General features: G+C 36.0%; 1 protein-coding gene across 1 annotated transcript in view; it reads right to left on the bottom strand.

Moving 5' to 3' along the window:
* LOC149771489 (uncharacterized) overlaps window positions 1–23,502 on the bottom strand; it is a 42,322-nt gene extending 18,820 nt beyond the window's left edge. Inside the window, exons 1-11 of the mRNA XM_089948378.1 lie at window positions 23,347–23,502; window positions 18,131–18,271; window positions 13,681–13,784; window positions 13,106–13,191; window positions 10,569–10,688; window positions 9,529–9,617; window positions 8,792–8,839; window positions 8,099–8,236; window positions 7,465–7,598; window positions 6,620–6,707; window positions 5,076–5,166 (exon numbers count right to left, since the gene is read on the bottom strand). Coding sequence (XP_089804504.1) covers window positions 5,076–5,166; window positions 6,620–6,707; window positions 7,465–7,598; window positions 8,099–8,236; window positions 8,792–8,839; window positions 9,529–9,617; window positions 10,569–10,688; window positions 13,106–13,191; window positions 13,681–13,784; window positions 18,131–18,271; window positions 23,347–23,502 — 1,195 coding nt within the window. The remainder of the gene's footprint in view (window positions 1–5,075; window positions 5,167–6,619; window positions 6,708–7,464; window positions 7,599–8,098; window positions 8,237–8,791; window positions 8,840–9,528; window positions 9,618–10,568; window positions 10,689–13,105; window positions 13,192–13,680; window positions 13,785–18,130; window positions 18,272–23,346) is intronic.
* Window positions 23,503–25,492: the final 1,990 nt, after the last annotated feature.

Here is a 25,492-nt window from a genome sequence, read left to right on the forward strand (position 1 = left end):
AAAAAATAGATTATGTATTTGTGAGAAACTTCAAGAGAGTGTGCTACTATGCAAATGGAAGTATTCATGATCATTCTAATCTGACATGAACTTGGTCAACCCAAGTTGTTATCACTTCTGCTAAATGAAGCCTGAGACGGTTGGATGTACAAGATGTTATCACTTCGACTGCTAAATGAAGCCTGAGAGGGTTGGATGTACAAGATGTTATCACTTCTACGGCTAAATGAAGCCTGAGAGGGTTGGATGTACAAGATGTTATCACTTCTACTGCTAAATGAAGCCTGAGAGGGTTGGATGTACAAGATGTTATCACTTCGACTGCTAAATGAAGCCTGAGAGGGTTGGATGAACAAGATGTTATCACTTCGACTGCTAAAACAAGCCTGAGAGGGTTGGATGTACAAGAAGTTATCACTTCTGCTAAATGAAGCCTGAGAGGGTTGGATGTACAAGATGTTATCACTTCTGCTAAATCAAGCCTGAGAGGGTTGGATGTACAAGATGTTATCACTTTTGCTAAATCAAGCCTGAGAGGGTTGGATGTACAAGATGTTATCACTTCTACTGCTAAAACAAGCCTGAGAGGGTTGGATGTACAAGATGTTATCACTTCTACTGCTAAATGAAGCCTGAGAGGGTTCGATGAACAAGATGTTATCACTTCGACTGCTAAATGAAGCCTGAGAGGGTTGGATGTACAAGATGTTATCACTTCTACTGCTAAATGAAGCCTGAGAGGGTTGGATGTACAAGATGTTATCACTTCTACTGCTAAAACAAGCCTGTGAGGGTTGGATGTACAAGATGTTATCACTTCTACTGCTAAATGAAGCCTGAGAGGGTTGGATGTACAAGATGTTATCACTTCTGCTAAATGAAGCCTGAGAGGGTTGGATGTACAAGATGTTATCACTTCTACTGCTAAATGAAGCCTGAGAGGGTTGGATGTACAAGATGTTATCACTTCTACTGCTAAATGAAGCCTGAGAGGGTTGGATGTACAAGATGTTATCACTTCGACTGCTAAATGAAGCCTGAGAGGGTTGGATGAACAAGATGTTATCACTTCGACTGCTAAAACAAGCCTGAGAGGGTTGGATGTACAAGAAGTTATCACTTCTGCTAAATGAAGCCTGAGAGGGTTGGATGTACAAGATGTTATCACTTCTGCTAAATCAAGCCTGAGAGGGTTGGATGTACAAGATGTTATCACTTTTGCTAAATCAAGCCTGAGAGGGTTGGATGTACAAGATGTTATCACTTCTACTGCTAAAACAAGCCTGAGAGGGTTGGATGTACAAGATGTTATCACTTCTACTGCTAAATGAAGCCTGAGAGGGTTCGATGAACAAGATGTTATCACTTCGACTGCTAAATGAAGCCTGAGAGGGTTGGATGTACAAGATGTTATCACTTCTACTGCTAAATGAAGCCTGAGAGGGTTGGATGTACAAGATGTTATCACTTCTACTGCTAAAACAAGCCTGTGAGGGTTGGATGTACAAGATGTTATCACTTCTACTGCTAAATGAAGCCTGAGAGGGTTGGATGTACAAGATGTTATCACTTCTGCTAAATGAAGCCTGAGAGGGTTGGATGTACAAGATGTTATCACTTCTACTGCTAGATGAAGCCTGAGAGGGTTGGATGTACAAGATGTTATCACTTCTACTGCTAAATGAAGCCTGAGAGGGTTGGATGTACAAGATGTTATCACTTCTACTGCTAAAACAAGCCTGAGAGGGTTGGATGTACAAGATGTTATCACTTCGACTGCTAAATGAAGCCTGAGAGGGTTGGATGTACAAGATGTTATCACTTCTACTGCTAAATCAAGCCTGAGAGGGTTGGATGTACAAGATGTTATCACTTCTACTGCTAAATCAAGCCTGAGAAGGTTGGATGTACAAGATGTTATCACTTCTCCTGCTAAAACAAGCCTGAGAGGGTTGGATGTACAAGATGTTATCACTTCTACTGCTAAATGAAGCCTGAGAGGGTTGGATGTACAAGATGTTATCACATCAACTGCTAAATGAAGCCTGAGAGGGTTGGATGTACAAGATGTTATCATTTCTACTGCTAAATGAAGCCTGAGAGGGTTGGATGTACAAGATGTTATCACTTCTACTGCTAAATGAAGCCTGAGAGGGTTGGATGTACAAGATGTTATCACTTCGACTGCTAAATGAAGCCTGAGAGGGTTGGATGTACAAGATGTTATCACTTCTCCTGCTAAAACAAGCCTGAGAGGGTTGGATGTACAAGATGTTATCACATCAACTGCTAAATGAAGCCTGAGAGGGTTGGATGTACAAGATGTTATCACTTCTACTGCTAAATGAAGCCTGAGAGGGTTGGATGTACAAGATGTTATCACTTCTTCTGCTAAATGAAGCCTGAGAGGGTTGGATGTACAAGATGTTATCACTTCTACTGCTAAATGAAGCCTGAGAGGGTTGGATGTACAAAATGTTATCACTTCTACTGCTAAATGAAGCCTGAGAGGGTTGGATGTACAAGATGTTATCACTTCGACTGCTAAATGAAGCCTGAGAGGGTTGGATGTTCAAGATGTTATCACTTCTACTGCTAAATGAAGCCTGAGAGGGTTGGATGTACAAGATGTTATCACTTCTACTGCTAAATCAAGCCTGAGAGGGTTGGATGTTCAAGATGTTATCACTTCTACTGCTAAATGAAGCCTGAGAGGGTTGGATGTACAAGATGTTATCACTTCGACTGCTAAATGAAGCCTGAGAGGGTTGGATGTACAAGATGTTATCACTTCGACTGCTAAATGAAGCCTGAGAGGGTTGGATGTACAAGATGTTATCACTTCTACTGCTAAATGAAGCCTGAGAGGGTTGGATGTACAAGATGTTATCACTTCTACTGCTAAATGAAGCCTGAGAGGGTTGGATGTACAAGATGTTATCACTTCTTCTGCTAAATGAAGCCTGAGAGGGTTGGATGTACAAGATGTTATCACTTCTACTGCTAAATGAAGCCTGAGAGGGTTGGATGTACAAGATGTTATCACTTCGACTGCTAAATGAAGCCTGAGAGGGTTGGATGTACAAGATGTTATCACTTCTACTGCTAAATGAAGCCTGAGAGGGTTGGATGTACAAGATGTTATCACTTCTACTGCTAAATGAAGCCTGAGAGGGTTGGATGTACAAGATGTTATCACTTCTTCTGCTAAATCAAGCCTGAGAGGGTTGGATGTACAAGATGTTATCACTTCTACTGCTAAATGAAGCCTGAGAGGGTTGGATGTACAAGATGTTATCACTTCTACTGCTAAATGAAGCCTGAGAGGGTTGGATGTTCAAGATGTTATCACTTCTACTGCTAAATGAAGCCTGAGAGGGTTGGATGTACAAGATGTTATCACTTCTACTGCTAAATCAAGCCTGAGAGGGTTGGATGTTCAAGATGTTATCACTTCTACTGCTAAATGAAGCCTGAGAGGGTTGGATGTACAAGATGTTATCACTTCTACTGCTAAATGAAGCCTGAGAGGGTTGGATGTACAAGATGTTATCACTTCGACTGCTAAATGAAGCCTGAGAGGGTTGGATGTACAAGATGTTATCACTTCTACTGCTAAATGAAGCCTGAGAGGGTTGGATGTACAAGATGTTATCACTTCGACTGCTAAATGAAGCCTGAGAGGGTTGGATGTACAAGATGTTATCACTTCTTCTGCTAAATCAAGCCTGAGAGGGTTGGATGTACAAGATGTTATCACTTCTACTGCTAAATGAAGCCTGAGAGGGTTGGATGTACAAGATGTTATCACTTCGACTGCTAAATGAAGCCTGAGAGGGTTGGATGTACAAGATGTTATCACTTCTACTGCTAAATGAAGCCTGAGAGGGTTGGATGTACAAGATGTTATCACTTCTACTGCTAAATGAAGCCTGAGAGGGTTGGATGTACAAGATGTTATCACTTCTTCTGCTAAATCAAGCCTGAGAGGGTTGGATGTACAAGATGTTATCACTTCTACTGCTAAATGAAGCCTGAGAGGGTTGGATGTACAAGATGTTATCACGTCTACTGCTAAAACAAGCCTGAGAGGGTTGGATGTACAAGATGTTATCACTTCGACTGCTAAATGAAGCCTGAGAGGGTTGGATGTACAAGATGTTATCACTTCTACTGCTAAATGAAGCCTGAGAGGGTTGGATGTACAAGATGTTATCACTTCTACTGCTAAAACAAGCCTGAGAGGGTTGGATGTACAAGATGTTATCACATCAACTGCTAAATGAAGCCTGAGAGGATTGGATGTACAAGATGTTATCACTTCTACTGCTAAATGAAGCCTGAGAGGGTTGGATGTACAAGATGTTATCACTTCTACTGCTAAATGAAGCCTGAGAGGGTTGGATGTACAAGATGTTATCACTTCGACTGCTAAATGAAGCCTGAGAGGGTTGGATGTACAAGATGTTATCACTTCTACTGCTAAAACAAGCCTGAGAGGGTTGGATGTACAAGATGTTATCACTTCGACTGCTAAATGAAGCCTGAGAGGGTTGGATGTACAATATGTTATCACTTCTACTGCTAAAACAAGCCTGGGTGGGCTGAATGTACACATGATCAATTCTGTTGAAAAAAAAAAAGCCTGGGTGGGCTGGATATACAAGATGTTATCGCTTCTGTTGCTAAAACAAGCCCAAAAGAGCTGGATGTACAGGTTTATTATCACTTTTGTTGGTAAAGCAAGCCTGGGAGGGAGGGATATGCAAGATGTTATCGCTTCTGTTGCTAAAATAAACCTGGGAGGACACGATGTGCAAGATAGCTTTCTTAATGTATTATGATCAGCAAACAAATATGATAAAGAAACAGACTTGCATGAAATATATATGTAACCTAGAAAAACAAGATAATCAAATGATTCACACATATAAGTACACTACATATATATATATATATATATATATATATATATATATATATATATATATATATATATATATATATATATATATATATATATATATATATATATATATATATATATATATAAAGAGAGAGAGGGAGATACTTACTCCTGACTTTCATCCTGATATCATGATCCACTGTTTGGGGATTGGAGTTTACTACCAGCTCGAAATATTTCAACACTGCAACCTGACCTCTCTGGAAGACGTAATTTGCATTTTAAAATCAAATTTGACTGGAATGAGCAGTATCAATCATCTAATTTTGATCAAGAGATACTATTTTACATAAGACCACAATGAAGAACATAACTCCAGAGAAATTGCTATTAATGATCTTTTTCACAATCAAAAACCTAACGTATGCAAAAATCTTTCCATTTTCTTAATTTTCTTTCCTTTGTAACTAGAGAATTTATATTAATATGAACAACATTTGTTGCTAAATTAATGTTATTTTCCTTTAGTACCATTTCTACCATTAAGACAGGGGAACAATATATAAGGGAGATAACTATCACTGGATATCATCATTTGAGTTGTCTCCCTTGATAAATAATTGACATGACAGTTCAGTGGATCAATACTTTCTCAGTAAGTTTAATACATTCATAAAGTTTGTAGCTGTTATTATAATGGAATCATTTCAAGCCCAAATCTGCATGAAGCAAGTGTTTTATGTCCATGACATTAAAGTTTAAAAAAACAAAAAAAAAAAACAAATGAAGGGAACATTTTGGTATAAAGAGTGCAATGAATGTGATTGATGAAAAAAGGGTTGTTTCAATGAATGTTGATCTGCACTGTAACATTATATACCTGCCTCATGTTTAATACTCCTCTGTGAGGGCATTCTTAGGGTATGGTTGACTCTCTACATTACTGACCAAAGAGTCATAATTATCTCAGCCTTTGGTCAAGGTATGCTGACTTGAATTGAACTTAATAAGCAGAAGCCATCATTTTCATATCAGACTTACCATTATCATGACCTTTGATCTTTAAACCCCAGAATCTATTGGGTTTATTCTACTACCCTAAGAGCAAATCATATAAAACCACAAGCATTTCAACAACAAGGGAACACAGGCAAGCTATGACAATATTTCAGTAAGCACAAGGAAAAATGGGCAAACTGTTATGATATTTCAGTCTGCACAAATTCAGCTGTATGGCACAAAAAGTAGTGCACTTGCTAAACCTAATCCTAGCTGTATAGCACAACAGGGTCTGCTGTTGGAAAAGTATACCTATCTTGCCTATTAAAACAACAACATTGCTGTTGGAAAAATAACACAATGTCTTGTGTATGCAAAGAACAACATTCCTGTAGGAAAAGTATACCTGTCTTGTCTATGCAAACAACAGCATTGCTGTTGGAAAAGTGTACCTGCCTTGCCTATTCAAACAACAGCATTGCTGTTGGAAAAGTGTACCTGCCTTGCCTATTCAAACAACAGCATTGCTGTTGGAAAAGTGTACCTGCCTTGCCTATTCAAAACAAAAACATTGATGTTGGAAAAGTATACCTGACTTTTCTATGCAAGTAACAACATTGCTGTTGGAAAAGTGTACCTGTCTTGTATGTGCTTCATATGCAGGAGAAAATTAATTCTGGTCTGAAACCAATTATCAAAGGAATGTGTATTTACCTTGATTTCTTCAGATCGCATGATGTCCAGCATGTGAATTAGAAGCTCATGGCTATCATGTTGCTGCTTGCCTCTGAACATCGGGGCCCTGAGGAAAAACGAAAGCACATTAAAGTGACCAACTCAAGATTTGCAAGTAGTAGTCTTCCCTCCTGCAAAAAAAGCAAACGTTACATGCTCTAGGGCAAGACAAAGAAAGTCAAATTAACTGAACCTAACCATAACCCATTTTTTCTGTAAATTCACTGCACAAGCAAATCTTCAAGAAAATAATGTATCCATCATTTCACTTTCAGACAAGAGAAAAGAAATACAAGCCACATTACTTACAGAAAGATGTAAGAAAAAACAGACAATATTCCATGCCTTCAAGTCAGGCTCTTGAACTGTGAACATTACATACAGAGTATTTCAACACTGGACTATCATGCATAATTTTAACGGACTTGTACTAAAGGTAATGGACTTGTAGTAAATCTAATGGGCTTATAGTAAAGGTAATGGACTTATAGTACAGGTAATGGACTTATAGTAAAGGCAATGGACTTATAGTACAGGTAATGGACTTAATAGTAAAGGTAATGGACTTATAGTACAGGTAAAACGTTTCTCATTCCTCAGAAGTTTCTTGTGATGAGGTCAGTGTTTTTATGTGAAGCATTTGTATTTACTGACGTGACTGACATGATTTGTTCAGCTAATTCATCATTTTAAACATCTAAAAAAATATAAAGTAATGCTATACACAGAGACACTGAAGCTCTCATAATTACAGAGTCTCTCATCACATAAGCACTTTGAAGAAACTTTTATAGATATCTTAGACTTTGTGAAACTTGGATTACTCTTTGCAGACTTGTTCAAAGAGGGCACTAGGGTTGACAACACTGGTTCGAGTCATAGAGTTGATCTCCTGAAGGAAGTTTGCTAGTATCATGGTAAGGGGTCTGGGTTTACCAAGGCTGATCCTAATGCTTGGCTGCAACAACAGAAAAGACATAATGAGTAAATCATACATTACACAACCTTCAATACATAATTCCTACAAAATAAACATGCATAAAGTCATGAGTTTAAGCAGATTCGAACCAAAACATATTTAAATAATGGAATATGAAAGAATAAGGTATTTTAAGATAATAATAATAATATCTACTTGTACAGATGATGGAATAACTAACATGACAAATAGCATCCCATGTCAGAAATATTAAATGAGGTCAAGCTGACTATATATTCAAATAGTAAAAAGAGTTCTTTCCAACCCAGTGTCTCACCTTCATCCCTCTGTAGATGTATATCTGACTTATACAAATTAAGTTGATGATGAGACCATGACAGTATGACACCCATGTCGTATCATACTTTCACATGTGAGACAATAAAAACTTGTCAACCTAGTAGAAATCATACACAGAAGACAAAATAAGGATATGTAGAATAATTCATGCATTAAAAAGACAATCTTTAAATCCATACCAAATCCATAATATAATCATCCTCATCTCTACTGCTGGAGCTGTCACTGATGTATTTCTTGCCAGGCAGAAAGAGTGGTCCCTCTTCTATGTTCCTTTCCATCAAGAGGTTCTCCAGACTGTTTGTCTGAATCAAATTCTGAAAACAAAATGTCAGCCTTATTTATTCAACAACAAATAATTTAATGGATTTCATGATTCTCTCTTTAGAATAGATTAGAAATATGCAAATGAGCCAGTATGAACAAAAAGTAACAATCATCTCCTTAGATAAGTCATCTGCATGTCACTGCAGCCTACTTTGCTGTTGGATACTTACAAATTGTATCAGAGGAAATTTAATTAATGAATTCTGATAAAGACACCATACCTAAAAGATGGTGGTACATAATCAATAAGACAATATTAAGGCTTAAACTTTGAGTCTAAGATTTTATGTTACCACTCAAACTAAATCTACAGAGATTATGTCAAACAGAATAATTCCTTCTGAATAAAGACAGACTTCAACACAGATTAATATGGACAGAATTTATAAAAGTGGGGGGTGAGTGAAAAAAAGGAGAGATAATGATCTAATGGATCAAGACAAAACCTGTTTTAATCGAAAATGCATTTATCGACAATAGCAAAGTAAAGGACAATATATTAGATTGTTATTTCTTTTTTGTTCTTATATATATATATTACTCACCTGCATGGCTGCATTGAAGTAACATGTGTTCCCCACATTACGCAAACCCTGCAAGTATTCAAGTTAATAGATTTCAGTGAACAGTTTGTAGTGTTTCATCAGACAATTTCAAAGTTTCGCCTAACAAAGCAATTTTAGTATTGAGCTCATCAATAACATATCCGATAATTACTACCCATCACTTGTTAGTTTTAGGGGTGTATAAAATGTTTTTAATTACTTTCGCAACTTAACAAATATGTTAACATCTGCTCTTCACACTCAGTGAATCTGGACAAACTTTTTTATTATAAAAAAAACTGCCAATCAGCAGAAGATGTGTGTGTGTGTGTGTGTGTGATTTTGGATTCTTAATGTAGCATTAACAATTTTTTCAGTCATATCACTATGATGTCTGCAGTGTGACAGTTTTATAGTGATGTCTAGCACTGGGGCATCATGCCACAGACATGTAGTATGATGTCCCACCCAGTCATATTATCCTGACACCAGGCCAACCAGCCCTAACATTAACCTCTTAATGCAGAGTGCCAAGCGAGGCAGCTGTTAGTACCATTTTTGTAAGTCTTTGGTATGACTCAGCTGGAGATCGAATCCATGACCTTCCATATCCGAGGCAGATGCTCTAACCACTAGGCCATGGGAGTGGTATTCAGCAGAAGACATAATAAACATGTTGATAAACAATGTTCTTGTTAACAAAGAGGTTCTTTAAGGAAACAAATTTGGTTCCATACCATTACTTTCTGGCTTGATGGGCCCTTGCTCTCCTGTGAGGAATAAAGATTGAAGGATGCAGTTGGAACCGATGCTGTATGGGCTGTAACTGGGAAAACAGAAAAAGGAATATAAAAGGCTGGTTACCAATCAACTGTACAACTAGTATACATCTCTCTCTCTCTCTTTATCTGTATATATATATATATATATTTCACCTGACAGTGCTAACATGGCCATAATTCGAAGTGTTGGATGTGAATCACAGATATACCATCTCTATCAGTCTCTTAAACTTGTGGTTTCAGTTGTGCTCAAATTTTATAGATGTAACAAATAAAGTGAATACATGAAGGCATGTTTTGGGAAGAAGTTCTTGTGGAAAGGATTTCTATATCACTTCAAAATAGAAAATACAATGGCAGGTCATTAGTTACCTCTCCTACAATATTGTCCGTTCATATTCATTTAAAACTTTCATACTTCCCACTCCAAAAAAGTTTATTGCATCATGAAACAAGAAATCACTGATTATGTAGCCAATCTTTGCTTTTACAAGTATCAAACAGTCATTATAAACATTATGATGCAGAAAATAATATAGACAATCTTGCTCCTTTTCTAACTAAAGATTTGTTTGCAATCTGTTGTACTTATATTTGAACTTTGAATCATGTAAAAATTTAAAATTTGAATTTTAATCAGCACTATATAACATGAACTGCGCTGATGCACCAAAAACTACTTACATATTTACCTCCCCTACATACTCACCTACCTACCTACTCCGACAGACCATTCAAGGCAAAAGAAAGCAAAATAAAAAGGAAATTTTTTTCAAATAAAAGTGTACGTACTAAATGGATTTGGAAAAAACCCTGAAATTAATGGTGTTTTTTTGTGTTGCAATATTTTTTTTAAAAAAAATCATTCTTCTAATAATATGTTTGAAAAAGCTACAACCACCCCTAGAAGCCATATTTTATTGGATGAAGTTCATAGGATTTGAGTAACCTTTGAGCAACAGCCTGCAGGACAAAGTTCATGCATCAATAATTACCTTGATTTGCCACTACAACCGAGGCCATGCAGGAGCATGCAGTATAGACATCACCAATCCATGCCATAACTTTCCGAGTTAATGAGCCATTTCTACCCTTTAAAGAATCAACACTGGGGACTGCAAAAGGAAAGAGAGTAAAAAAGTAAGCTTAATGGCTGAATGTGTGGGATAAAATTAATCAGCATGAAAATCCTGCCTTCATATTTGTTATCATTATATTAATCCTCATTAAATTATGCACTACAGTATGAATACCCAATGTTGTGGCAAACTGCATCATGATGATATCAGCTTAAAATTTAACCTTCACTGGACCATATCATGTTGGTTCTCCTTCTATGTGCTCCAAGATGAAGCAAATGAAGTCCCTTCCTCTTCTGGGGATCTAATACTGACACATCTTGCTGGAGATAATGGTTGGGATGAAAATAATTTTATTCAAGTCACACTCCAAAAACTGCTTCTTTAATTTTGCATTTACAAACTTATGGCACAAGATATTAAGAAAGATACCAACACTGTATGGATTCAAATTTGTCATTTTTATCAATTGTTATAAATTCTTCATAAACAATTGATAAATAATCTATAAAAAATGGGTCTTTCTAAATCAAAATGTTTTAAACTTCAACAACTGCTAAAAAATTTAAAAAGGACATCTATACATGAATAGTATACAAATACTATTAGTGTTATTTTTCTTTTTCTTTTAATAGCAAGTGTGAGAAGGAAAACAATCAGCAAACACCATCAACAAATTGATCAAGGACAGAACATGTCATCTGACATGGTTAACATATCTCCTCATATGCCCTTTGCAGACAGTGCCATTGGTGTTCAATTAATATTCAAGTTTTTTAAGACCATTAGCAATTGAGTTTTATGTTAGAAGTCAAGCTCAATTTTACAGTTACAATTACTTACTTTTTACATTATGTTTGGCATTTTATAAAACCACATCAGTCATTTGCAAGTGAAAATGCACATTGCTCTATTACATTCACTTGTGGTACATGTATACACACAAGGACACTATATGTCTTGGGACACCCTCAATTCTTTTCAAAAGTAATATTTTATGACCTATACAAATTTGGACAATAAATTATAGCAGTTATATGGTAGTCTGCTCATATGTAAGCAGCCCTTAATATGTATATGTTTATTGGACTTGATTTCTATCAGAAAACATGAGGCGAATAAACCCAGATGAAACAAAGAGCTCACAAATGAATATTGTCTTAAAAATTACAATTTATGTTAAGCCAAAACACAAGACAAAAATGAATAAATGTGGAAAGGTAATTCATGTGGCCTCCAATCATTAATGACCCTATCAACGGTGTGACTATATGTGGACTCCCCAACAGTACAAGCTAGTGTGAAAACTAATACTACTTTCCAGCTGGGACTCATCAATACATAGTGCAAACATTTACGTGTAAAAGTAACAATGCATAGTGCAGACCTTTCCTCAGTAATATCAATACACAGTACAGACCTTTACATACAATAGTATCAATACATAGTACAGACATTTCCTTAGTAATATCAATACACAGTACAGACCTTTACATACAATAGTATCAATACATAGTACAGATCTTTCCTCAGTAATATCAATACACAGTACAGACCTTTACATACAATAGTACCAATACACAGTACAGACCTTTACATACAATAGTACCAATACACAGTACAGACCTTTACATACAATAGTACCAATACATAGTACAGACCTTTCCTTAGTAATATCAATACACAGTACAGACCTTTACATACAATAGTATCAATACACAGTACAGACCTTTACATACAATAGTATCAATACATAGTACAGATCTTTCCTCAGTAATATCAATACACAGTACAGACCTTTACATACAATAGTATCAATACATAGTACAGACCTTTCCTTAGTAATATCAATACACAGTACAGACCTTTACATACAATAGTATCAATACATAGTACAGATCTTTCCTCAGTAATATCAATACACAGTACAGACCTTTACATACAATAGTATCAATACACAGTACAGACCTTTACATGTAATAGTTCACCACATATGTTGATGGATGGTGTACTAATCAATAAAACTGACTTAGAACACCTAAGAGGTATTAGAGATGATGTAATTTCTATCAGCAAAAGCAAAAAAACTGGTAAACAATCATAGCCACCTAGCAGAGGTCAAGGGAGGTAAAAGCATGGGTTGGTAAGAATTTCTTCCCTTTGTCTTTGACAATTTTGTTTTTGCTTCTCTTCTTGTGATTGCTGGATTGGATAGCTAACAGAACATCTTCCTGATGTTAATGCAATCAGGTAATGTATTCAAAAGAGAAATTGAGATCTTTGAGGCTGTTTTACCCTAAACTGGTAGGCCAATAGTGCTCATAATTTACAGATCAATAAAGTGAACATTACAAATTGGTTCCCGTTATACTTTACACTAGATTATCTCTGTAAGGGATTGCATGAAGCCATGTGTTGGGAAGAAGTATTTTATAGTAATGAATCATCTTTACCTCTTGCTAACTTCTGAAGATGTTTCGTGCATTTTTCCAGCCGCTTGCTCTGGACATCTGGGATCTCTTTCTTGCATTCAAGACACCTGAAAGTTTATGCTTCCATTTTTAAATTCTGACAGAAGTAAAATCAATATACGTTTTCATAATAAAAATAAATCCTAACATTTGCTGACCCAAACTGTTTTTTTAAGTGGGTTAATAGGTATTTATTTCCTTTGAGTTTAGGATCTTCAGAAATAAGCATTACTCTACAGATTTTATTAGTCCAAGTTTAAATTTTTTAAAAATTCCAATACCAAGTTTGACTGACATAGAATCAAATTTTATACTCAGGCCCCACAATACAATCCAAATATGTGAATCCAGCTTTCTTGTATTCTTGACATATTTCTGTAAAATTAGTTTTAAAAAACTCATAGATAAAACCATTTTATTGCCAAAGTAAAGAGTCCAAAAATTATTTTATTGTTAAATGTCAGCTAATAATATGCTGGTTAGGTAAAGTAATTTAAGCATTTATTGCAACTTCTGACATGCATAAAATGTTTTTGAAACACAAATAAATTTCTTACAAAACCATCCATGTAGTTGTATTGATGACCAGAGCATGAGAGGTGGAGCCTGCAGAAGCAATATGTCTCAATGCATGACTTCCTGGGGAGCTACTGCCACAACCCTGTTACAGATAACAGAAAATGATCATTAGAGTGAAATATATTCTTCAATAATAATTACCCATTCACAGTTATGTTAGGAGTTTATCCACAATCTCACAAATCCCTCCCTCCCAAGTTAAAACAAAATGTCAGTCATGTCTTTGGTTCATTTTACCACCTGAAGTGATAAAAAAATAACCTTATTTCTAAGGTAACTTCAAACAAGAGTTTGGATAGAGGGACTAGTGCCCAAACACAATAAACTGTCAATTACTACTGAAGACACTGTTTACTGTAAGCTGCACTTCAAAGGCAAGATTGGGTTCTCTTGATGCCTAAAGATAATCCAAAGAAGAAAGTTGAAGGACTGATTCCCAATTAATGGGAACCTGTTCTTGAAAATCAATGCAAGATTAATCACAAGTGAAACCAAACCACTCTGGTTGAAATGCCCATAGTCTGGAACAAGCAATGAGGTGTATTACCTCAATGTATCAGACAGCTAAAATAGCTAGAACCAATTTTGGTACCAGAGAGGGGTCACTGCAGCTACAGGCAGTGGAATGAAGGGTGTCTTGCAGCCACATAAGAACTCATGTGAAAGTTCACATGATGTCTATGTCTGAAATCATAGAACAGTACCTCTGAACTGCAATGGGAGCTAACTAGAGCCCTATCAAGAAGAAGTTATCTCTGGTACTGAGGCTTTTAATTACAGATGTGTTTCTGATCCCAACACTATTAGCAAACTCTCCATTTATCTTCACAGGTTTTCAGTGTGCTAGGTCTTTTTGCTTGACAAAATCTGTTCACCTCTAGTTCTAAGAAGAATTTCTTTCTGAGAGTTTGCTTGATGGGAACCAGACAGATTCAGCATCTCTTGGATTGGATAGAAAAACTGTATTCACAACTGCCTGACCTGGTGAGGAGAAAACAGGATCTTCTGGCAATCTCTGAATGTAAACTTCAATAGTCAAGTGATCCATGACTTTCCTTGCTTCAGGGGAGCTATTAGGATTTGATGGCATTCAAATTCAACAAATAATTTATTTCCCTTGAATACAAAGTGAAAATGAAATTATTGCAAACACAAGTCCTAATAATTAAAAGTTCTAAATAAACTTTAGCAGATATCCAAACTGAGTCCAATGCTGAAGTGTTGATGTGTCTATGATGCCCTGTATAATGCTGATGTGCCAAATCTTTTGTTGAAACACTGTAATATAATTCCAGTTTGAATTCACTATAAATCCCAGTGAATGAATATGTCCAAGAACAATATTTTTTTATATATCCTGAGAAAAAAAATCACTAACTTAAATAATTTGTAGAAAAAAATTCCAGTCCAAATGAACACTGAGCACAATAATAATACAAATTGATTCTGCTAAAACCTTAAGCATGAATGAATATTTTTTCCAGTAACAAGATTATATAGTCTTCTACTTGACCTCAGGTCACAATTAGCATTTTTTATTTTTTTAAAAACAAAAAACACTACCTAATTGAAAATAACCTTCTAGAAAGTTTTTAATGTTTTGCAAAATAAAATGTTAGTTACTATTAGAAAGTCTGTTAATAAAATTATAATATATAGTTTAGACAATCTCAGGTACACCAGGCAAATTGTTGGAGAATCCCAATAAGCTAGACCCAGAACCAAATACACATATTTACTTCTATTATTAATGATCCTGATATTAATGGCACAAACACAGACAATATGCTAGCTGTGCATTAGTTGTTTACAGAATAAAATATTAAAAAAATTTTAAAAATTAAAAAAATACTTCTGGTCAAGTAGAAAAGAAACTTGATTTTGGACAAAGTCCAACATACAATGTTACATTACAATAAGATACAATGAAATTTTTAAAAAATAGTAAAAGCAACAAACAAAACAATGTAATTTAAGTATACATAAAAATAGATCTATGAATGTGAAAGCTATTACCATGTCTACTTCAATTAACATGTCTAATTTCTTTAAACTTCATTGAAAAATATGTTTTTTGATGCATTTTTATTATGTTGATCTAGTATCATTTACTATTCTACTAAACAAACAGAACACAGTAGCATATTTTTATTACTAAATATGTACCAAAGGCTCAACTAAATCCTAAAATAAAACAATGAATCAATCACACTTTCTCAAAACTTATTTTAGACAGTTCCATCCAATGCAACACTTTGTCACATGTGGAGATAATCCACCTGGTTTAAATTGGCTTAAGGATACATATTTTCTGTTCAATCTGAGAAAACATCTGTATTCATTTTCACTTCACTGAGCAATCACCTGACTATGACAGATAAATCAGGGGCTGTCAATTATCAACACATGGAGCTAGTTCCTTTAAATGAGACAGCATCTTACCATGATGTACAATACAAATATCAATAAGTACTGCGTTGTTGTGATTGTACTATGGGGCACAAAGCCATGTACAGAGTTTCTGAATCAGATTCTGGTTGACAAACTGCAAGAGGAATCTTCAGGTTCACAACAGTAGGAAATATTACTTCAAGTTTCCATCTCTTTGGCCACTGTGTTAGTGACAGAGTGATAGTTGAGAAAGTGAAACTAAAATTTGACAGAACTCTTTACATATGGAGAAAACATCAGGTTTGTTTTGAAAAAGCTTGGTTTGCTACCATTTTTGGGGGAACATAGTCCCTAAATGTCAATCACTTCACCATTTTACAGTAATCTTTAAGACCACTAGAAAAACTAAATGCAATCTTAATTGCAAAACTAAAACTAAGCATATTTTCTTGAACATACATGATGTTGACCACTATTTTGAATCAACATGACCATCCATTCAAGGAGAGTAATGACACCAAAATTTTCAGGGCAGCCATACAGGATGTACAACTGATACCATTTTAATTTAAGACCAACCCTATATTGATTGAAAAATCCATTTGGGAGAGGCAGAGAAAACAATATCTTCAAAATGGACACCACAGTGGCCATACTGAGTGTCAATCTTATCATTTTAATTTAGCACTAACTAGACACAATAAGAACTCTTCTGATGAAAACCTTGTGGCAAAATGTCTAATATGATTTTCAAGATGGCAACCATGGTGGCCATACTGGATGTCAGATCATCACCATTTTAATTTAGAATCAACAAAATATGATAAGAAGTCTGCCAATGAAAACCCCCACATTGATATGACACTGCATTTTGGAGGAGCAACAGCAACAAGATTTTCAAGACATCAGATGTATAACATTTCCATTTGGAATCAACCATACATCATAAGATGTCTTTCAGGAAAAGCACAATGTCGATATGACCAGGCATCTACACCAAGTAGTGATAATAAGATTTTCCAAATTATCATTCTGGTGGCCATACTGGAGGTCAGGCTTACACCAATCTCGTTTATGACCAACTAGCAATCATAAGAAGTCTTTAAGTGAAATTCAGATACCGCTGTTATCATTTATTTAGGAGAATTATTGCCACTATAATTCAAATAAATCAAAGAGGACTTTGGGAGAAAATGGACAATCCAAAGTCTCAATGAATTCTGCCAAGTAGAAACAGCAGATTCATATATACCTTTTTCAGGAAGTCAAATCTGGGGTTTTCCACGCCAATATTTAATGCATGCACAATCAACGTAGGGCAACTTTTAAGTGATTGTCATGGACATAGTGTATTTTTGTGAAGAAAGGTTCAAACAAATTTTTACATGTTTGACATCTGTACTTAGGGTCACATTAGTTAACTTGTTTATTTTCGGATTATTCATTACCATGCAGTCATAAGGGGTGGGGTGTGGGGTGGGGGGTAAAGTTTAGATGAGAGTCATGATGCAGTAACATAAAGCAATAGATACTCATTTATTGTTAAAAATACTTAATGAAAATGTACATTTCAACTCTTATACTTGTGTGCTGGCATATTATTGTTTACTGCTATCTGCGGCGATCTATGATGACAAATGTTCTATTCATGTAAGAAGTGTAGGTCACTCGAGTTGCCTTATGTCAAATGCACATGACCGTACCAGATGTGGTTATGTGATAGGTTTGGTCAGCTAAAAATTGTATCTGAAAATGATATATACTGCAATTACTTCACTAGGTTATAATAATTTGGTATCATTTTTATAGCAATTACCTGATATCCACTCGACTAGGTCATAATAAGTTAGTATCATTTTGTAGTAATTACCTGATATCCATTCCATTAGGTCATACAAATTTAGCATCATTTTGTAGTAATTACAGATATCCACTCCACTAGGTTATAATAACTTAGTATCAATTTATCATGATTACCTGATATCCACTACATTAGATCAGAATAGTTTAGCATCATTTTGCAGTACATGTAATTACCTGCAATCCACACTGCAGACAGACATATATGGTGGTGGTCTCTGACATAAAAAGCAAATTGTCAGACCCAGTGTCCTCATTTGTGATGTCATTACAGACCAGGCCAGTCTTCAAGGAGCTTAATACTTCATTGGCACATCCCTGTAATAGCAAAAGAAAGTGTATCTGATTTGTACACTGCAAAAGCATTTACACAACTATGCAACTAGGGGTAACCATTCCAATTTCAATCAATTAGCACTGTGGATGATGTAAAGTAAACTGTCAAATAATGCTACCAAAAACTTTGGCTAAAAGAATGAAATTTCACTTGCTCAAAAAATGAATTTTAACTGCCCAGGCTAGCGTATTGTACTCCCCAGTGCATGGAACTTTATGTATACTGTACAATTTGCCTTCCGAAAGACTTCAGACACATGAATTCAGATACTGGCTTGATAATTAAACCCTTCAGAGCAGAGTTGATGCCTTCTACATGGAGCCACCAATCAAAATAAGCATTGTTATTGCCTTCTACATGGAGCCACCAATCAAAATAAGCAGGGTTAATGCCATGTAAGTTAAGTTTACCATTCAACATAGGGAAAAACATGTGTTACCAAGAAAGAAAGTTGGTACTCTGTGATCTTAAATACTAAGTAAGACTTTAATGTTTATACATGGAAACAGCTTAGTTTAATTTAGTGAATGTGAATGTTTACAAAATCAATAACTGTGTCATCCAATCAAAAGATGGCTAAGTTACTCTGGAACAACCCATTCCAATTAAGTGATATATATCTATGTCTCTGCTTAAGCACACAGTTTAACACAAATTTTATGTTAATTCTTTTCTCAACGTATGATTGTATTTGGTGCTGAATGTGGCACTGCTACAAAAAAGGCTGAAGATCATGAGAATTACCTGTACTGCTCATTCAAAACTATTACATATCAGACTGATATTGCTTACAAAAAGTACATAGTGCAGTCCTGCTGCATTATTCTTTCATCGTGTACATATTCCATGCAGCAATGATCCTAACTGAATCGTATCATAATAACAGGTAAACAACATAAAAAAAACAAATGTTACAAATATATGCTGAGTGAGTACTACACATTATAAACCAGAATTTGGCCAGTCCTATTTCTGCCTTTGAAGATCAGCTGTACAGCTAGCAGCCTACAATTCAGGTAACATGATTTCTCCATAGACTGAAAGGAAAGATCTAAGAAACGAAAGAAATGACTGAAATGCTTCAACACTTGAAATGTAGTTTCTGGAGGTGTGCAACTAATTTTAATTATGTAATACTTAACTGTTGCTACTGCACAACCAGTACTTTTCCAGGTGGCAAATACCCTACCCAAATGATGAAAATGTTGTCCTCCCATTACAGTAAACCAGCAGCTTTCAGAACACTGTACCACCCCTGCCTGAGAATCCTACACATACTAAGCATGCATTATGGTGTCTTTTTATTATTTTGAGGGAGCAGCCTAACTGAGTAGGAAACATCAGTGCAGGATAAAAAGAGGAAATCAGGCAATAGCAGCAGGTAAATTTTATACCATTAAAGTCAGTTTTATCCACCAAAAACTACATTTTAATATCGGTAATAACATAACTGTTGTTATTGCATAGCTGAATTTGTCAGCTTTGAAGGGGAATGATGATCCCACAACTGATGAATAAAAAACAAACAAAGGAATACACACCCTCACAAAAGAGCAGGAAGCTACTTCATGATGGAATCCACATGAGCCACTTTTCGAGTAATGGCATCTGAGCCCAGATGAAAATGCCTAAACTTTAGTGAGCTAACAAGCAGAGGCAAAAGAAGGGGAAAATAAGGTGACAGTGCCAAAATGCACCTTTCATCATATCCTCCAAAGATAAATGAATTACACTGGCCCATGAGGCATCCTCATGAGTTTTATCAGTAATTTAAAAATGAAAGGGAGATTCAAATTAGTAAGGGACTTTTAAGCTCAAATGATAATTAATGTAATCTAGTACAGAGAAAGGATTTAAGCTGAAACATCAGCTGAACCTTTAATAGAGGAGGAATAGATGCTTCCTTCTCCCTTTAGAGGCTGCCTAATAAAACCATACAGCCCTAACTGGATATAAGAGTCTATCCTGGTCATCCATCATGCAGATGTGGCAGAGGCTGTGGATCTCAATCAAGAGTGGTGCAACTGAAGGAAGCTGGGGTTTTCCTAAATGACCTGGTTGGCAAATAAAAGAAACTGACATAAAATACCCAATGAACTTGACACATCCCTTCTGTATGGATATGGCATGAATCTTGCCCCTCTGTCTCGCAAACGTTAAGGCGCCAAGCATGATCAGGATAAGGTTCTCAAAGGAAGATTCACCCAAATGTACATATGGGAGAAGTGGTATTTAAAAACCACAAGACATAAGAGAGATTCCATTTAGGCAAGACGGTGGTCTTTGCCATTCAAAATACCTGATAAGGTCTTTACTATTGGGGAGAATCTGTCCTGCTGGCAGGGAATTTTGAAAACTATGGAAGGAGTAAGTGAACAGACAATCACACTTCAGGCAGAAAGCATCTAATGCCTGGACCCTCTGGTCTGGGAATGCAGGTGAAATGTGAAAACGGAACGTGTTGTTCAGCTACCTGGTGAACAAGTCCACCATAAGAAGTTCATTAAAGTAGCAACAAGGAGTCTGCTACAGATTTGTGGAGTGATCATTCTGTAAAAACTATCTTCCCTTTCCTTGAAAGACTGTCTGCAAACTGTTATTCTTGCCAAAAATATGGCAATCTCAGAGGAATATTCCTTCGGAAGTTGCCAGGTGATTTCCAAACCTTCATGCAGTGAGAAGGTGCATGCTTGCCTCATCAACTATAGTATACTACCACTGACATGTGGAAGGAGACCATCCTTAGCAACCTCTTATTTGGTGGACACATCCCTAAAGGCCTAAGAGTACTGCCCTCATTTCCAAAATTTTTGATAAATTCTTCCTGAGACCATGGACCATGAAGAATGAGTCACTCTGCCTCTGAATAAGCATCTTGCCCTGAATTTGATGCACTTGTGAACAGGTAAGAGTGGGGTTTGACAAGTGCATGGGGACTTGAGCCAGAAACCAGTCCCAATTTGTCCACCAATTCTGATGAGGGTGGGAATCCCAATAGAGAAGAAAATTGAACATTTAAGAGGTTCATGTGCAGTTTCAAAGCAGCAAAAAGGAGCAACTGTGGAGTACACAAGTGTAGTCTGCCTAAGTCCATTGCAGAGTTCAAAGTCCTCCTCAGGCAGAAAAAAAGACAAGTTTACAATGCAGTTTTTACTTTCAGTATCTCGCAAAACACTTACTAACACTCTCTTGGTGAGACAATTCATCCCCACACAGACAAAATCTCAAGATGAATTGAGCTCTGATTTCTCTAAATTTGATAAAAGACCCAGCCTGATCACTATGGAACAAAAGGGAGACATGTCCAGTGTGATGGACTCTGGATGGCCACATTGGACCAACCAATCTGTCAAAATATTTGAGGATTGGGATACTTAATGATCTAAAATTGGCTGATGCTACTCCCAGGACACTGGTAAAAGCTCATAGCGCAAAGGCTGAGCTCAAAATTGAAAGACTTCCCATTTTAAGCAAAACTTAGTCTTGATGGGCCTCTCAAATCCTAGGCAACTACAGATAGGATGACCACAGATAGTCCTTAAAAAGGTCTTAATGTGCTATAGTAAAACCTTCAATGTACCCAGAGAAATATCCCTATAAAGGTGGAGAAACTCCACCAATAAGGCCATGGATAAGGACAATGCATTCCTATAAGTTTTTGCCACTGCTTTCAGCAAACAATGGAAAGCCAATGGCGACAGTGATTCCTACTTCAACAGGTTGAATGAAGTTGCCGTTCCAAGGATCTAGTGTTTTCATTGCAAGGCAAACTCAAGTCCCCATGGAAATACCCACTTAAGACACATCAGGTGGGAGGTTTATGAGCCAAGAAGGGTAAAATCTTTGTTGCCATTGTTAGGTATATTAACTTTGCTTTGTCTGTTAGTTAGCTTTATTTTGTTGCATTACAAACTATTATATTGTAACATTGTATGTTGGACTTAACCTTGTCCAAAATTGAGTTCATTTCTACTTGACACAATCTGACTTTTTTATTTTAATCATTGTAAACAACTAATACATAGCTTAATTATTTTCCATATATATGGGGTTTTAATAAGCATTATTATTAATAAAAGAAGTCAATATGTTTATTTTGGTCAAGGATTTGGAATTTCCTAAATGAAATATACATTATCAAGATTATTGTTTTCTAAACATCAGGATCATTCTATAAAGTTATTTCCATTAGGTAAATTTTTTAATAGAAAATGCTAATTGTGACATGAGGTCAAGTATAGACCTATATATAATGGTTTAACTGAGAGGATTTTATCGTTCATGTTTTAACATCTGGCACTTTCAAGTTGTATTATGTTGTGTACAGTTGGGATGGATTTTATTTCTTCAAATTATTGAATTCAAGTGATTATTTTCTCTGGAAATACAAAAGTACTCTGATTAAATTCTTGGATAGAGACATTCACTGGAATTTATAGTGTATTCAAACATGGAATTATATTTCTGTGATATAACAAAAGACTGTTGGCACGTCAACACACTAGGAGTTATAACAGACACATCATTGCCATCAGTTTTTGGATTTACTCTGGACTAATGCTGAGTTTTATTCAGGACTTTAAATTATTAGGACTTGTGTCTGTAATTTATGGATTATTTTGGGATTTAATTTGCAATAACATAAGTTCTTTTCTATCATTTGTACTTTGAATTAAATGGAAATAAATTATTTGTTAAATTTTATAAATCTTTCACTCTTTTCTGTTACTTATTTTAAGAGCATAGACTTATAACACTATAATCAACTATCAAGGGTCACAACATTAACAGGAATGACAGACCACACCTATGTTGTTGAGTAAAAGCTTGCCCTTGCTAAACCTTTGAGAGAGCTTTTTGATTGTAACCAAGTAACAAATGAGCAAAAGACCTGGTCAAGAGTTAGCCACCTCCAGTGCCTCTTTAACCAAACTGTGAGAAGAGGCAGGGGACCTGAAATGGAGGGGGTATCATATTGACCTCTTCTGTGTATAATTTTTGGACAGAAAGAACATCTTTATCCTGCACTCTCAACTATGCCGATAGACTATGTGACCCAGTGTTGCTCTGTTCTGGGTGAGACTTGGGGAGAGGAGAAATTTGAATATGTAACTCCTCCCTCAGAAGTTATAGCAATGGCATCTGCTGGTGGTTTAGGGTGATTCATCACCCACCTGGAGCATTCTGTGGTAGAAGGTCTATCCCCCTCCATCTTTTTAGTCCCAAACTCAAAAGACAATATAGATTTATCGCCCGCAAGCATCATCTCACCAATATGCAGCTCTGGTCAAGGACTGCATATAGGGAGATTTTCAATCATTACCCTCGGACAGAGGGCCCTACATACCTTTGGGATTTAGAAGGATACAGATAAAGAGGGATATTCCAATTGGATCCATTGCCCTAATCTGGCATCTATAAACTGTTTCCCATTTTCTCATAGGATGAAAGAGTAGTCTGGAGAGAGGCTGAGTCAATCCCCTTCCCTGTACTATAGGGGCTCCAAGGAAAACTATCCAACACCCAGTACCTTATGTCTAGTGATGGGTACCTGGTGTCCACTGCCAAGTGACTGGTGCTCAGGACCCAGCCACTGCACAAGGCCTTGACAGGTGACTCAGATCTGTAGAAAGGTCCATCCCCAAATCTGACAGATTTAGATTTGAGCCATCCCTTTGTCACTGGGCTTGATTGTGTCATCAAAATATGGGCCTCTGGGACTGACAGGTTGAAAATGAGCTTCTCAATCCTTACAGATGCAGCCAATTCACAATCAGCCCCTAATGAGCTATGGGTCAGTATGATAGAGTACTGGTCCCCCCTTGCAATTTCATCAGACATGCTCTCTGCCCTTGTTGGACATGAAAGAGTGATGTTTCTCATGGAGGGGAGGGCATGCCTTGCACTTTATCCTACTGGTAAAGAGAGGGTGCTGCTCCTCCCTCTTGGGAGAGTGTGACTTACTCTCTGGCCTCACGGAATAGGGACAGTACTGCTCTTCCCTCTCAAGAGGTTGTGACTCACCCTCCACCTGTTTATAACCTCCCTTGGGAGCTAGACCACTTATCCTCATGGTTTACACAGCCCTCAGTATGTTTTCTTCTCCCGAAGGACTTTAAAACAGTATTTAAGGAGTTTTCTCCTTTTAGGTATTGACAATAATGTAATAACTTCTAGTTTTGCAGTTTTGAATTTGCAACATTCTTTTCCTGTGACCTATTTATAAATTGACACATATTTAAAATTTCACTTAATGCAGCATAACATATGGTATGCATATTATTTTCAGGTAAATTCTAAGCACCAATACAAGTGCATGTACACATGCCATGAGTACCATTCATATTTTCTTTTTTCAATCATTAAAATAAAAAATTCTTACATTAGTCAGACCGGAGTGGTTCAGCTAACAGTAAACTTCGTCTTAAATGATATCAAAAAGGAAAAGAAACAATGACAAAAGTAATATATATATATATATATATATATATATATATATATATATATATATATATATATATATATATATATATATATATATATATATATATATATTTAGGTCTTATATATATATATATATATATATATATATATATATATATATATATATATATGGGTCTATAATAGAAATGGAAGAAAGAAGAATAAGAAGAAGATGCCAATACTGCCAAACTTAATACATAATGAAAAACTTAATACATAATGAAAAACTTAATACATAATATCTGAGCAATTAATTAAAAAAAAGTACAACAGCTTTTCACAATACTATGCAAATAATCTACAACCAAGACTTAGCAAATTCTTATTTGGACTGAATCGGCAGAACAATGGAAAAAATATTGGACCAATAACAAATTTTGGTTGACTGCAAGCTTAAACAAACTTTACTGCATTACAGACTTCCATTGCATGGTTTAAGAAAGTTCTCTATATGAGAGAAGAAATTATCAACTGATTAATGAAGAACGAATTTACCATGTATATGATGCAGTCTGGCATTGCAAGTCTGAAGAAGCAAAACTAAATTATTCAAAAAATTTCTTGTGAAATCAAAACAAAATTCAAAATTTTTTAATCAAAATATGGGAGATGTTCAGTCATTAATAAGACAAAAGGAACTGCAAGCAAACCGGGATGGTGACAGAATCTCATGAATGAAAGGAGAAAAAATGCTGTTTTTTTAAACTTCATCTTAAATG

The sequence above is a fragment of the Sinohyriopsis cumingii genome, unplaced genomic scaffold (assembly GCF_028554795.1).
Source record: "Sinohyriopsis cumingii isolate HCF-2022 unplaced genomic scaffold, ASM2855479v2 utg001820l, whole genome shotgun sequence".
Taxonomy (NCBI): domain Eukaryota; kingdom Metazoa; phylum Mollusca; class Bivalvia; order Unionida; family Unionidae; genus Sinohyriopsis; species Sinohyriopsis cumingii.